General features: G+C 40.1%; 1 protein-coding gene across 1 annotated transcript in view; it reads left to right on the top strand.

Moving 5' to 3' along the window:
• Positions 1 to 909: 909 nt before the first annotated feature.
• slc12a2 (solute carrier family 12 member 2) overlaps positions 910 to 15,151 on the top strand; it is a 56,288-nt gene continuing 42,046 nt past the window's right edge. The window contains exon 1 of the mRNA XM_041059061.1: positions 910 to 1,902. Within this exon, the coding sequence (XP_040914995.1) occupies positions 1,318 to 1,902 (585 nt within the window). The 5' untranslated portion in view covers positions 910 to 1,317. The remainder of the gene's footprint in view (positions 1,903 to 15,151) is intronic.

Below are 15,151 nucleotides of genomic sequence, written 5' to 3'. Positions count from 1 at the left end.
ACTTGTAAATGAGTATTTTACATTGTTTTATTGTTTTACTTAAGTAGGCTAAAAGATATGAGTACTTCTTGCACTACTCCCCATCAGCCAGTAAGGATTCCCAACCAATATTAAAAGGCAAACTGATAATTTTAAAATTTCTTTCTCAACTATTTTGAGCAATAGTTGAGAAACAAATTTCAAAATTATCAATCCTTACATTTTACTGTATATAATGTACAATAAGCTCAAGCTCAAGTTAAATGCACTTCGTCGCTTTATATACTGCACCTTGTTTACACTTCTATACTTTATACCTAGATTTCATACTTTAGAATTTGTTCTACTTTTTATAACTGTGAACTTACTCTGTTCTATTCTGTGAATTTCTTTTTCCCTTGTTAATATATATCATTGCACACTGTAGTGGTCAGACCATCCTGCGAGATTAGCCTGCTTAGATTCCTGTGTGACCATACGTGCACTGCAGTCGCTGAGCCATATGTTTTAAGTGTGCTCTGACAGAGAGGTGAACGTGTGTGTGCTGGGGCCTAAGGCACAGGTGTGGTGAATAAATGTATGTGTTCTGTTTTGGGTCCTAAAAGGAAAGCGTTAACCCAACTACACACTAAATTCTGTCCGTGAAAATCACCATGATATTAATTGTTAGACCGCCACTGTAAAACACAAAGATGCATTGGTAGGCCTGTTGGTGCAGTTTTACCCGCTGCCCTCCTCCGCCCCGTCTCTTCCTCCCACGGGAGACTAACGACGTCACGCCTACTGTTTGTGTATTGTGATGTCTTCTCGCGACACTTCCGTCCTCTGGAAAAAAATGAGACACGATAGATGACATCTCGCGAGGTCCTTCACAGCGGGAGCCCACCCTTTAGTGATGCCGACTGCAGTGTGTATAATACCAGCGAGAGAAGCCCTGGGAGTCTAGGAGGAGCTGCGGCAAGGTCGACAACAGCATCTTACTCTGTACAACAGAAAGACCAGAGGTGGACGGGATTTAGTCCAGTGGCTCCGAGCGAGCTAGTGACCGGGGTAATTTTGGATTTACTGCCGCAGAAGAGGAAGGAGGAGAGCGGCTGAAAGTTTCCAGCTTGTAGCCTCATGTTCCGAGTTAGCTAACAAGCTATTCTTCACTACAACCGCTCTCCGAACGTCTCCCGTGCGCGTTTTCTGACCAGGCAAAGCAACGTGTTCTTCCCTGTAAATAGGAAGCCAGCTGTGCCCCGACTCCTGGGCTACCACACTTCCTCCTTTTGATTTTACTAGCCATAACGTGGCTTTTTCTATACATTTTTCGCGTGCATTTGTGTTATTGGTGCCATGTCTGCGCCATCCTCCGCTCCTTCCGCCCTGACAGACAACGCCGTGTCAGAATGTGATTTTCTAGCCCCTGATGCGGGGCCGAAGCCACCCGGCCCGACGCCCAGTCAGAGCCGGTTCCAGGTGGACCTTGTGGCTGAGGCAGCGGGCGCCACCGAAGACAAGTCCCCGAACTCCGACGCCTCCTCCACGCTCCCATCCAGCGATAAGACCACTCCCGGCGCTCCTCAAGAGTGCCCGGGTGCTGATCCAGCGGTCGGCGGAGAGGAAGCCAAGGGCCGGTTTCGGGTGGTGAACTTCGCAGATCCGAGCGGAGCGGGGAGCGCGGCCTCTCCGGAGGCAGCGCCGGCTGATGGGCTGCAGAACGGGGACACGGTGATGAGCGAGACGAGCTTGCATTCATCCACAGGGGGCCAGCATCACTATCACTATGACACCCATACCAACACCTATTACCTGAGGACTTTTGGTCACAATACTATCGATGCTGTGCCCAACATCGATTTCTACCGGCAGACAGCAGCACCGTTGGGGGAGAAACTCATCAGACCCACCCTATCGGAACTGCACGACGAGCTGGACAAGGTAAGCCGCCACACATGGCTGTGAGAGCACGAACTTGTGCAGTCGTGATGCCGGGTAGGTTTACCGCGCATTACCTTAATCTATAGTACAGCAATGTACCCACTGAAAAGGGTACTATAATGTACTTAAAAGGGTACCACCTCAGTGACAAGCTATTCTGTACCTTAAGGAGACAAATGCACCAAGAATCACCCACAATAATTGCTTTTTGACCATTTATTGACAACAAAAGTTCATAAACTATATGGTTTTACATAAAATGTAACCACATCCATCTTTACATTGTGTGTACAGTATGCATCAAAAATATCCACATATCAACATGTTTCAACAGAAAAACTTCAAGGTAAAATATACATTAAGATGAACACATTTATACAGAATATCTGATTGAAACAAACAGTCTATCCAGTCTTTGTCAAGTAAGATGTGGTCAGCATGAAAATGACTGTCATAGCAACAAAGGAAACTACAGTTTTCCACACAAGTGGTGATATAGTGATTTTGATTTTGATGAGGAGCTTCACATGTTTGTTCTTTTGGATTGACTGGCTCCAAAGTAAGGATGACCTCCTTGTAGTGGTTTGTGAAATCTCTGAACTTCAGCTGCTTTTTAAAAGATTTCTCCGAGAGCTATGCAATCATACTCTCTGTTAGACCGCAGTCTACCATTTGTCCATCCACTTCATTGTCTGCAATGTGAATAAAAAACACTATCAAAAATACGGAAGCGCTGAAACTCTGGACATGCTAGGCAAGATAACTAAACTGACAATTCATATTTTTTTCCATCCACATAATGAATAAAACTTTTATCTTAAAATAAATATATATATGGGTACAAGTAATAAAGGAGTCCTTAAGCCTATTTCTCTGCTTTCTCTGATACAAAAAATGTTATTTTAACTATTCAACTTGAAAAGCTGGTTGTTTATGAGCTGCAGACAATAGATGTGAACCACTTAGCAACACCGGCTAATTAGCTTTAATATTTAGGCTGTCTATGAACACAATGCAATTTTCAATGCTGTGTGTACCCTTGTAGTTGAAAAGTTGACAAAATTGTACTCTTTGTTTCAAGTCTCTCTGGGTAGGAAAACACGACCCTTTGCTAACATAAGCTTCACTGTGAAGAAGCTAATATCTGTAAATCATGAGCTACACGTTTCTCAATACTACACGTTCCCTTAGGTTGAAATGATACAGAGTTCTACCTTCGTTTGTAAAAAATCACTTTGTACCCTTTCTGTTAGTCAAAAGGTTCTGACCTCCTAAAGTGCAATGCTGTGCTTTTGAGGGAGCATATGTAAAAAGTGTACCTGTAAGTACAAAAATGTTCTTCTCTTGTACCTCCATTTTTGAGTGTGTAAAGACCCTCTTAATTTATTCCAGGCCATGTGTTGTGCACATCTGCATATGTGCAGACAGAAACAGCATGCACTTTTCCTTGAATACTTCTTCTAGGTCACAGCAAGCCTGCACCACTGCTTTTTTTGTAGCATTTAAGCCCTAAGACAGAATCTGTGCTTGAAAGGAGGTAAACGTCTGATCAAAACGACTTGAGCTTGGTTGGTGTGCAGCTGATGATTCTCATTATGAGCTGTAAGCTTATTAAAGAAATATTGCAGTTTGGGCTTGTTGTAACTGGTAAGCTGATTTTCTTGTGAATGGCACATTTTGACCGAAAGCCATTTTTTGTCACAAGTGCTCTTTTTTTGTAGTGTGTAGTAAAAATTGTCAGATGTTTTCTCTGCCTCGAAATTTGGGCATTAATGTGCTGCATAACATTCTCTACACTCCTCATAGAGTTTTCCACCACAGAGATGAACTGGCTACTCCCATATAGCCAGTTGATCCCAATGCTGTTGGGTAGGGTTGAGGTCAGGGCTCTATGTTCGCCAAACCATTTCTTTTTGGAGCTGGCTTTGTGTAGTGGGGACATTGTCATGTTGACACAGGAAAGGGACAAACACCAACTGTTGACACAGACACTGAAAAACATTGTGTACGGTAGCATCCCGTGTCCACTCCTGACCTCTAACCTCAAGTGCGTGGGCCATCATGTCTGCTTACTGATGGTGTAGCTGATTTCTTAAGACTCTTCTTCCACCAAGAGTCCCTTAAACAAACATTAAAACATAACTAAAATTATGTGGACACACTGGTCTATATACTTCTGGTCATACATCAGATCAAATCAAATCAGGCTTTATTGTGACAGTGTTTCCTGGGGTCAGGAGAGTGAAGGTAAAAAAACAAAAGAAATAAAAATCATCATAATAAATACTAAAGAAAATAAAACAAACACACTCAAATCCCTGCAAACAGCCCCCATCCCCCTGAGCCTCCATCCTTAAGACCCCAACCCCCACTCCCCACAGCTCCCCACAGACCTCCCCAAACATACTGCAAGATGCCCATTGTAAGGTTTGAATAGAAATCTTGGTTATATCACTAAAGCACCCATACACACAATTTCTTCCATCTTATCTGTCGGTTGGTTAACTCAACAACAGTCGACTTGACTGATTAGTTTCTCCTGTGTTGAGATTGTTTTTGGTGAAATCAGCCGCTGTGTTTCAATGGAAGGACACTTGGGTCATGACTGTTCTTGAAGACAATCTTGCTGAAGTAACTTTAAGTGCCCAGATCTCTGGATTTTAGAGAGTTGTTTCTATTGGAGCACAGTGAACTGGAGTGTGTTTATGTGACCCTGAGTTGCCTTTAATTGTCAAGGTTAAATTTTGATAAACTTCAAAGTGACTGTTGGCAGCAATAGCCTGGCTAATACATCATAACCCTGATGAATTTGCATTGGCTGCTCATTCTGGTATAGAGAGCTATTCTAATCCCTGTACTGTAAACATCTAGGCTATGAATAGAAGACATTCATGAAATGCAGTACATAATCTGTGGCCATCCTTTTTTACTATCTGTCCCCAAGTGCCTTTTCTAAATTAGAAATACATTTCTTTGAGTCAACTCCACTTTCAGAACTATTAAAGAAGCCTGACTGATACTGACTGAGTCTGATACTGATATTTCTGAGTAAAAAAATCTGATGACAATTTGCTCTTTTTTTTCACAGAAATGTCTTTGGTAAGGATCCCTTAAATTTGGTTATTCAGGAGTTTTAATCAAATTATGTAATGAGTGGGACATTTTACGTTGTAAAAATGTGTAATGGAGAAACTTGAAAATGTTTTCCATTTCTGTTCAAATACATGTTGTTGCTTATCAGCAGTCTCAGCATACTTTATCACCTCTGAACAAAACCCACGTGATTCTTGAATGTATAATTTGTGGCTGGTGTAACTTCCTATAGGCGCATCTTCTTGCCATCACTAGTTGGCTGATTACAGCCCGTGAATCTAATAAAAGGTTACATTTGTTTACCCTTTAAATCCCTGATGCTCAGGAATGATAATGTGTAAGTGGACAGATGAACTTCAAGCAGTTCTTCTGATAGTAGAATCTGAATGCTGGGAAGTCAACCACTACTATATTCTGTTTATTTTTTCTTTGGGAAGAAAATCAGCATGTACAGACTTGAACTTAGAATAAGTTAGGCAATCTGTCATGCTTAGCATCCTGTCTTCCTGCGTTACCATTATAAGTGCACATAAATCTGAAGATTCTGTTCTACATTACAATATAACAGGACAAACAGGTTTAATGTTCACTATGATGGGTTACTCAGGCATGGCTGACTCAACTGGTGTAGTCCTTTAAATGTGGTAGTGTAGTGCAATTTGGTACTTGTTAGAGGCCCAGTTTGGCCCAGTCCAAGATTACTATACTGCTTTAGTGGTCACTTGATGGTTGAGTCTACATGGTCCACATTCCAGTAGTACAAATAAATTTGAATCATTTCCAATGTAATCAAGGTAATTTTTTTTTACAAAATTTTCAATTTAGTTTCAAGTCAGTTTTAGTTATATAGCGCCAAATCATAAAAGAAGTCATCTGAAGGCACTTTCCATATCGAGTAGATCTAGACTGTACTCTTTATTAAAAATAATTTTACAGTATGAAACAATTTTTCTTGGTTGAGATGGTCTTTAATTTCAATTATCCAATTTAGGTAGCTGCTCTGGGACTCTTGATTATATCACATGATCTTCATTTGCAGATGGAGTTGCAGTTGTCCATGCTAATTTTTGATATTTGCAATTCCATTTCTTCAGAGCACTTTAAGGGCTGTCAAGTGGTCAAGAGGGAACTTCATTCTTTAAGACAACATGAACAAGAAGTCATCATAAAAATGGAAATGGAGCTTCATTAGTTGTCTAATTTCTTTTGAGAAGTTGCATATCTGAGTGCTAATTGGTGACAGATGCCTTGAGTTAATATTTGACCCTTCTCGGTACCAGTTTTTGGACTTGTGATGAAATTAGTTCAATGTTATCCACAAGGGGTTTAAACTATTTAGTCTACCTACTGTATATCTGTATGGAGACAACCAAAGAGATGTTGTTAAACATAACAAATGAAATGATAAAAAGTACAAGACTGCTGCTTTTTATCAACATGTTTTGAGTGCTGTTATCTATCCAAAAGTGAGTGTTTGTTGCCAGATGATGATTTAGAAAAGTGATGACTAACACACTGTCCAGGGTCCAAGCCCATCGTTAGGACTGACTGTTATTAGTAAATCAAAAGCAGCATATGTAGTAGTTAAGCTCGTAATGTCAGTGATCCCACTGACCTTGTTTTCAGTTGATCAGATTAGCGCGCTAAATTATCAGGCTGTTCAAGGGAAGGCCATGATGTGGAATGCCATGTTAACATTCCAGAGAGAGATATGACTTTGAGAATAAAATGGCCAGGACATAAACTGTGGTAAATAGGGCTGCACATCTCTAGAAATATGGCTGCATTGTTGTTTATATCCAAAAACTTTTTTCCACTTGAATTATATTTCATTACAGCTAACTACTGTAAAATGCTATGTCAGTTCTCAACCAAAAATCAGCTACTTGGCGAAATGCAAGAACACGTTCCAAAATGTGTTCTGAATTCTACAGTGTAAAAATCCCAGAACAACAGGGATAGTAATTGGATCAGGTCTGGGTAATAACTACATCCTAAGATTAAAATGTGCAGATTCTATGCACCAACCTATTAAAGCTATGTATCTACATTTCCCACCCTTGTTTGATATAGTTTATTGCTTAGCTGTAAAATTTCCTTAATCAATCCCTGTTTTGGCACAATTTATAAATACCCAGATTCAATGGATTGTTGCCAGAGATGTGTATGTTTAAAAAAAACTGGTCCAAGTGGTCCCATACATGCTGACTTGCATGCAAATTTAGGAAGACATTTACTGCCCTGAACCATACTTTTACTACTGGAAATGGTATACCATTTAGTGCATCAGGAAACAGGATGTGATGCAACATGCACTGGATTATGCATGGTGTTGCTGCATTGAGAGGAGTAAAACACAGCCATTACTAGTGTGTAAGTTGTTCCTGTCCAATACCCCAAGCTATAGTTTTGCTTTGTTTGTTCCATTGCAGATCTTTAGCTTGTCTGGCTAATGCAGTGCTGTGACTACACTCTTGTAAATGGTAAATGGACTGCATTTCTATAGGTTTTCTATTCTTATTGACCACTTAAAGCGCTTTTTACACTACAAGTTATGTTCACCCATTCATACAAGGCTTTTTCTGTACATACAGCTCTTTTACTAATACATTCAGACACCGACATACAGATCAGAGGAGTCAGGCCACATATACCACTTCCTCTGTGCATTGCATTGTGTAAAGTCTTAAGAAAATTAACTGTGAAAACAACTAAACCTAAGTCATATCAGTAGAAGCTTTGTGCAACCCTGAAGCTGACCAAACTTGACTGGTCCTGGGTTTCAGGTCAAGCCAGTTTGTATAGCTTAGGGTCTTGGGTTGACTTATGGTTGCAAATTGGGCACTACCAGTCAGATTTAGCTGAGCAGGGTTCAGATGGATCAGGTCTTATAGATAACATGGGTATGGGTTAGGTTCTGGATCCACACTAGGTTTTCTGGTATATCCATCAACATGAGCAGGATGCCTTTGCCCAAGATCACTACCCTCAGTCGGTTGTATTATAAATTAAAAATGGTGGAAAACAATCTTCCTTCAGTGTTCCTTAATCTCTGAAGCAGTTGAGGAGCTGCTCCTATATCCAGCCATCGAGTAGTTGGTGATGAAAAATGGGTCTCATACTCTCAAGGTTGCGTAGCTGAAAGAGGGCTCCTGTTGTGTTCCCTGGTCAGACTACATCGGGTCTTGATGGCAAGAATCTAGTATAGTAGTAGGAGTTGAGCCAGTTTCATTAACACAAAATTACTGCTGCTAGCAGATATCTATCAACTGATAGACAACAGTATTTAATTAGCTGCTGTGGTTGACTCACATTCATAGAGGCAGCACTGTTTGGCTCAATATCTGGGAATTAGCTTTGGACTTTGAAATTCAGGGGGTTTGTGGCAGTTTGAAGGTCATGTTGACCCTGGAGTATCCGCTTTATCTAGCCTAACACTGAAGAGTTTTCCGCCTCTCTGTACAACATGCTTGGATCAAAATGTGGAATGGAAATTCCACTGTACCAATTGACTGTAACCCATAGACTTTTTCTCACCAATCAATGAGTCATTCAGTGTAGTGTTGGGCAGTTAAAGAGACTGAGTGCCTCCTCATTTCGCTGATGGCAGCTGAACACTTCTTCACGTAACCTGTTTGGGGCAGTGATGGTAAGTTCCATAAGTAGGAAACTGGGTGTATATCGTGGGATAGGACATCACCAGAAGGGACAAGAATGTCTCACTATCCCGGTATATTGGGCCTTTAAAAAGGCAGCAGCAACAACCACAATAGCAGTGTGCTGTATGTCCATATTGACAAGCCAAAAGGGTGACAGGGCAGATTTATTCAACCAAGCATAAACACATTGCGCTTACATATTGATGTCATCCGCAGTGTAGCAGCTACACTGTGTCTGAAAAGCCTGGGACATCATGTGTAGTTGTAGCATGCCCTTTACATGGTATGCATGGGATTACAAACCTAAACTAAACGCACCTCTTATCTTTTACATTTTAATGTAAAAAATAAGAGGTTTCTTGTAAACATGGTTTACATTACTCACCAAGGCACACTGAGTATGTGGTTGAGATCACAAAATCAAAAAAGATCAAAAAATACTGATATAGATCACTATGGTATTAAAAAAAAAATGCTCTCCCAGCCCTACTAGCAGAACCATCTGTAAATGAATTAGTTTTTCTTTTTTATTAAGTGTAACTGCACAGTTTTCATTTTCATATTATGTATTGTTAAAACAGTATGAATTACTGATTATTGAATTAAATAACTGACAAAATGAAAGCTTCACTTATCATGTACCCGAATACTTTTTTGTGAATACTTTCTTCTGGTATATTTTCTGATGAAGTACTGAAAACTTTCAAACAGCGCTCTACTCTGTAACTCGAATTTGTTCAATGTACCAAAGGATAGGCCTGGATAAAAAACTTCCATGACCTTCGATAAGTTGTAAAAACATGGTAGATATGCACCTCTAGTTTTAACTAAATGTAGCTCTAAAGTCACCAAGAGGCTTGAGGCGAGTTTGTCCTCTACAACAAAGTTTATTATTGTGTCAAGCATAACTTGAATTAGAGTTTATTCAGGAAGTTCTCAGCTTTTGTTGTATAAAGTATGATTTAAACAGAGTATAGTTTGCCTGAGTGGCAATGAGGGACAACTGTTGCAGAGTTAAATGTTGAGATGTTTTGAGATTAGTTTACACAATGGAACCTCTGTTTGGGTGTTAGATTTTTTTTTTTTTTTGGGCAAATCTCTCGCTCCCTCTGTTTCTTGCCCCCCTAGTTTGCTACACAGATTGTACACTGAAACAGGAAGCGAAGGACGCCCTGGGCTTCTGGTGTGGCCTTTGACAGGAGAGGGAGTCCTTTTGTCTCAGCATCAGCCATGGCTGATGACCTTACAGCTGTTGTAACACACACACACACACATACACACACACACACACACACACACACACACACACACACGCACAAGCTGTTTGGCACCAGCTCATAAACTTCTTTGTGTGTGCGTGTGAGAGTATATGCTTTTTGTCAGCTGAGGAGCTGGCTTCCTTCTTAAGCCCCACATCCAAGTGCGTCACATGGAGCCTGATGTCAGAAATAGCACAACAACCCCACCCCCTACCCCCCTTGAGACCATTTGTACTAGCTTACATGTACAGTAATTAAACTGGGAGTATACAGACTTTGGGTTTTTTCCCCTTACCTTACAGTATAGGGAGGTATCAGCAAGAATAACTGTAGAAATAAGACCTGGAAATTATCCATGGAGTTTACGTAACATTCCAGTCTCATATGTGGTCTTTTCCATGAGCAAAACATTACATTTACATTTGACACCTTTGGTATTTTTTTGTAACTCTATAGAGTGGTTAAAAATCTAGCTCAGCCTTAACGGTTATAAACCGCTATGGTGCTCTTTCACTTTCCTCATTTAGATGTATTCTGCTAAAAAGGCTGCAAAGTTGCCAGACTGTCTCTAACCCTTTCATGAATGTTTGTCATTATTATTTTTTTTAAATTTTGTGTACCAAAAAAGTGAGTATGATTGTTTGTGCAGCTTTATTGTGTTGTGTTGCTGAGAAGATGAGAACATGAGTAATACTCTACACAGTTTGGTGTTGGCTGGAATGAAAATGTGTTATCACTTGCCTGAAAGTGACTGGTGTCCCGTTCAGCCCATATGCCAGTGGTGGTTAGTGCAGATATAATTTATGGCCTGATAGGCTCGCCTCATCATCACTCAGCTTATACTTTTAATATCTGTGTGATTTTGAATGGTGTCATTGGTTCAAATGGAGTAGCTCAGCTCCTGTCAGATATACTGAGATATACTTATACACTCAAGGGCTTACTAGATGGGTTTCCATCCACCTGCTTTTATGTGTGCTTTCAATTTATCCATTAAAAAAACCAGAGTGAAAATGCTGGGAACTTGAGTATTTTAATACTGCAAAAAAGATTTTACAGTTGGCTGAAGTTGCATTGACAAAAAGCAAAATGGAAACAGACCAAGTGAAACTATTATGACATATATGAAGCATGACCTAAGTTTCCACTGAAGAGACTGAAAATAACTTCAGATGAAAGCATCAGAACATTCCTTCAATTCATACATAAATCGTGAAACGTAAACACCATATTTCCATCATGTTTTCTACATTGCACTTCACTTTTTGAGTTTGAGTTTGAATGTGTCATCTTGTTGCTCTCTATTCTTCTGCATTGGATTTAATGGCATCTGACTGGAGAATTAGCATCTGGAGAATTTGCAAGGATTAGCGTCTTGAAATTTGGTTAAAATGGAGGGAAACACACCTACTGTCCTAACTGAACCACAAAAAGAATAAAAACTGCTGTGAAGGACATGCTTAGCCTGTATATTTGGCCTAATGTCACTTCTGACCTGACCTTCTGACCTTTGGAACATGTATACATGCCACCCTTTATTTTTATAGACCTGTCACAGAAATTGTAGCATTGCTCTGACAGTGACAAAGCAGGAACATGGATCTGGAAACAGGCCATTACAGAATAATTTGTTGAGTGTGTTGAGTTGAGTGTTTGAGTTGAGTTGAGCTGTTTGGAGTTTTGGCCATTTCTGTGGGTATCTACCCCTACTCTTAACCCTAACCCCAAATCGCACCTTATCAGGCTGGTGAGGGAATTTATTTCAAAGTGAAGATTATTTCATAATTGATTTTTGACAATTACATTTATGTATAGAAAATGTCTGGAAAATCAAGTAAAAGCAAGAAAAACCTGATATGTACAACCAAAGTATATCACCCAATTGATTTTCTGCTCCCCACTCTCACCCACATGCAAAATATTTCCCTCCTCTGCTTTCTCAAAAACATGGGATTTTCTCCCCTTCACAGAAGACAACAGTGATGACCTTTATAATTACATTTCCTGTTGCCTGCAGTCCTCGCCCCTGCAGTACTGTGCACTACACGACAGATCGACTGTCCGCTCCCAGCACTGCTAAGCTCAGCACTTCACAAAGCACATGCGCTATTTTCACTTAGGGGCTCAGTCACGGTATGAGGGGTGAATGTTGACATTACTTTCTCACATGATATCGCTCCCCACCCCTATAGAGTGGCACAACAAACTCTCTACTGTGTATGCCTGAGAAAAACAAAGAAACGTGTTTAAAAACTGTCAATGTCAAAACAGTTGACTGCAGTCAGTACATTAATTTGACACTGACAACTGGCAGCATTAAAAATGTGGCCAGAAATTGGGTCTCCTGGCAAATAAATGTAGATCTGTATTAATTCAATTTCTCAGAATGCGTGCTAAGAGGCAAGCTGAAAACAGCAAAAAGCCTGCGCAAATTTATAGTCTTCACTTAATCTTTGAACAGATAGTTTCTGGTTTATATATTTTTTTTTTTTGCCAGTTTCAGACTGTTTTATTTAAGCAAAGGTTTTGTATGACTGTGTGTTTAGACAGCACTCAACATTTGAGAACCTTGGTTTCTTTTTTCAGTGAAAGAGGGTTTTTTAGGAAAATGTTTGTTCTTCATTGTTGGGTATTGGTACCAAAACTCAGGTGGCTGGCACTAGTATAGAAAAGTATAGAAAAACTATACTAGTATAGAAAAACTAGTATAGAAAATTTTCAAATGATATACAGTCCTAAATATATCTTAACACTAAACAACCAACACACTCTATGCATTTGTAGGAGCGTTAAAGATAGTCTTGTCCCTAAACAGGAAATAAGTGCTGTCTCTTGTCCCATTCAATAACCTTTTAAGAAGAAAGTCAAGGCTCCCAGTTCCTAATTATTCACCTTGAACTGAGGACACTCTAACAAAGAGAGCTTCTGTCTGTGTAGATCAGTTAACATACCAAACATCTAAAGAGCTGACATGTGCGTCTTGTTCAGAAGGAAACTGTTCCAAGTCAAGATGTTTGGAGGTCAGTTTCATGTGACAGCAGTAGCCTCTCACTCTGCTTATTGAAGCAGCCTGTGCCACGAGGAGGGAGCTAAAATCAACTTCCTGTGAGATCACAGTTGGCATCATGGAAAATTGGCAGATGTCCTTTATAGACAAGTTTACAAGCTTCCACGTGTGTTTGTGTGTACACATGCAATTTGCATGGCAGGATGTGCCTGCAATCTGGTTACTTTTCATTCAATTACCAAATGAAGTCGCTCTTGGTGGCCCACTTCTGTAAACATACACAAAACAGGTATGATGAAAAATTGGGTATGTGTATTGGGAAGTATTTCTGCCTGTTTGGGACACAATGTTCTGCTTAAAGTCATGAATGTAATTAAACTAAGCACAATAACTGATTTTGTGTCAGACTTCTTTAAACAGACCTACAAAGAACGAAACAGTAATATCATCATAGTAAATGGTAAAAATTGTAAATAGACTGAAATTAAAAGTATACCACAGACTATAAGAGTAAAACATTGTGACAGGAAGAGTTCTTCTCTAAATAATTAACATTACAAAATAGTGAGGTGAGGCTCAGCGCACACACCAGTAACCAAGACAACAGCTTACATCAGGTTCAGACTCAGCCGTCAGCTGGCAGCTGTTTTCAGACAAAAAAAAATAACTCTAAAAAGCTTCTGTTCACCACCTGCTCAGCAGCAAACAGCAGACAGACAGTCAGAGAGCAGCTGGTGAACAAAGTGGAGCATTTAGCGGCTAAAGAGCCAGATATTTCCCCCTGAAGGTGGTGGAGACCAAAAATAGAGCTAAAAGCGAGGGAATGCTGGACTTTGATTCAGTAGGTGAACACAAACACCACAAAGACTGTTTACTGTATCAGCTTATAAATTGATGATAACTTCTTGTGTTTACAGCTTATTCCTGTGACCAAGCAAAACAGACAAAAAAATGCAGGTTTAAAGGTAGGTTTCAGTGCACCGAATTATACTCATAATCTAGTTTTAGTTTACGATAACAGTTCACTCTCCACTTTTGTTCCAGGGATTTAAGTAAACAGTTTGAGTTTAAGCTGATGTGTCTACTGATAGTCTGCATATGAGGAATTCAATCTGTAAATTCAATCTGTACAGAAAATATTCTGGGTTACACGCTTCCCCTCTAAACTGCATGAGTCTCTGCTTGCACACTCTTTGGAAATGTGTACTTGCATTATTATGCTGTTATATGTTATATATATTATTGGGTACCATAGTAGATAAAAACTGCTAAACCAGTAATGGACCTATACCTGCTTCCATTTCCAAACACATACTCCCTTTCACCCCAAAGTTAAAACTGCGTGTTCCCAAAAACTGCCTCTCATTCCGAATCTATCCACAGATGCCATTACTTTGCAGATCAACAAAGCTCCTTTCTGTTTGCAGGTGCCTCACTCGTCACCTCTTTCACACCAGAGTCAAGCAGTAATTTGACACAATTCCAAAACAAAAATCTCTCCAGTGTGAGGCCAGGCTGCTTCAGTTCCATCAGCAGGCCTCAGTGGGCAGCAGGGAATCCAACTCTGTGAGAGTTTCAGAATAATGGACTGAGTGGTGGGAGGTTTTTCCAAACAATGGGAAGATGTCTGAGTTGGTGGATATCTGATCGTTCCTCTCAGTAACTGATTGAGTCATGCAGAGATGGCGGGGAACTGTCTGTACCACTGAGATGTAAACTAATACGTATATTGGACACAGTGTACCAATGGACAGTGCTACTGAGGTATTAGCAAATGCTAGTTTTATAAGCCATTTTAACAGCACATTCTCTCAGAAGCAAATTAAAGAAGTCTTCCAACACCTTGCTTTAAATGTAGGCATGAGTAAGTCACCTTCAGCATATGGCTTTCAATTCAGAAGTGCTCTACTCTTGCGCAACCCCACACAATCCTCTCTGTTCAGGAAAACTAAGTGCCCGTAGTGATGTCTGTTTTTCCATGATGTGGTGTGTAGTTCAGAGGAAAACTGGCAGCTCCAGCCTCACTGACAAACAGGGGCATTTGTTTTTTGATTAGGAGTGTTGCGTCAGTCCTGATAATTTATATGGCATGAATTATTCATTAATATGTAGCCAGCACAACATTGCCAGTGTTTCCTGGAAATGAAACTCTGGCCCTTCCTGGCTTGAAAGGTCTCTTAAAACCTTACTTTGATGTCTGTGTTTGCCCAAAGTTAACTTTTTTAAAATCT

The sequence above is a fragment of the Toxotes jaculatrix genome, chromosome 16 (assembly GCF_017976425.1).
Source record: "Toxotes jaculatrix isolate fToxJac2 chromosome 16, fToxJac2.pri, whole genome shotgun sequence".
NCBI lineage: Eukaryota > Metazoa > Chordata > Actinopteri > Toxotidae > Toxotes > Toxotes jaculatrix.
The sequence above is the reverse complement of the archived record's forward strand: the minus strand, read 5'-3'. Positions and strand labels throughout refer to the sequence as shown.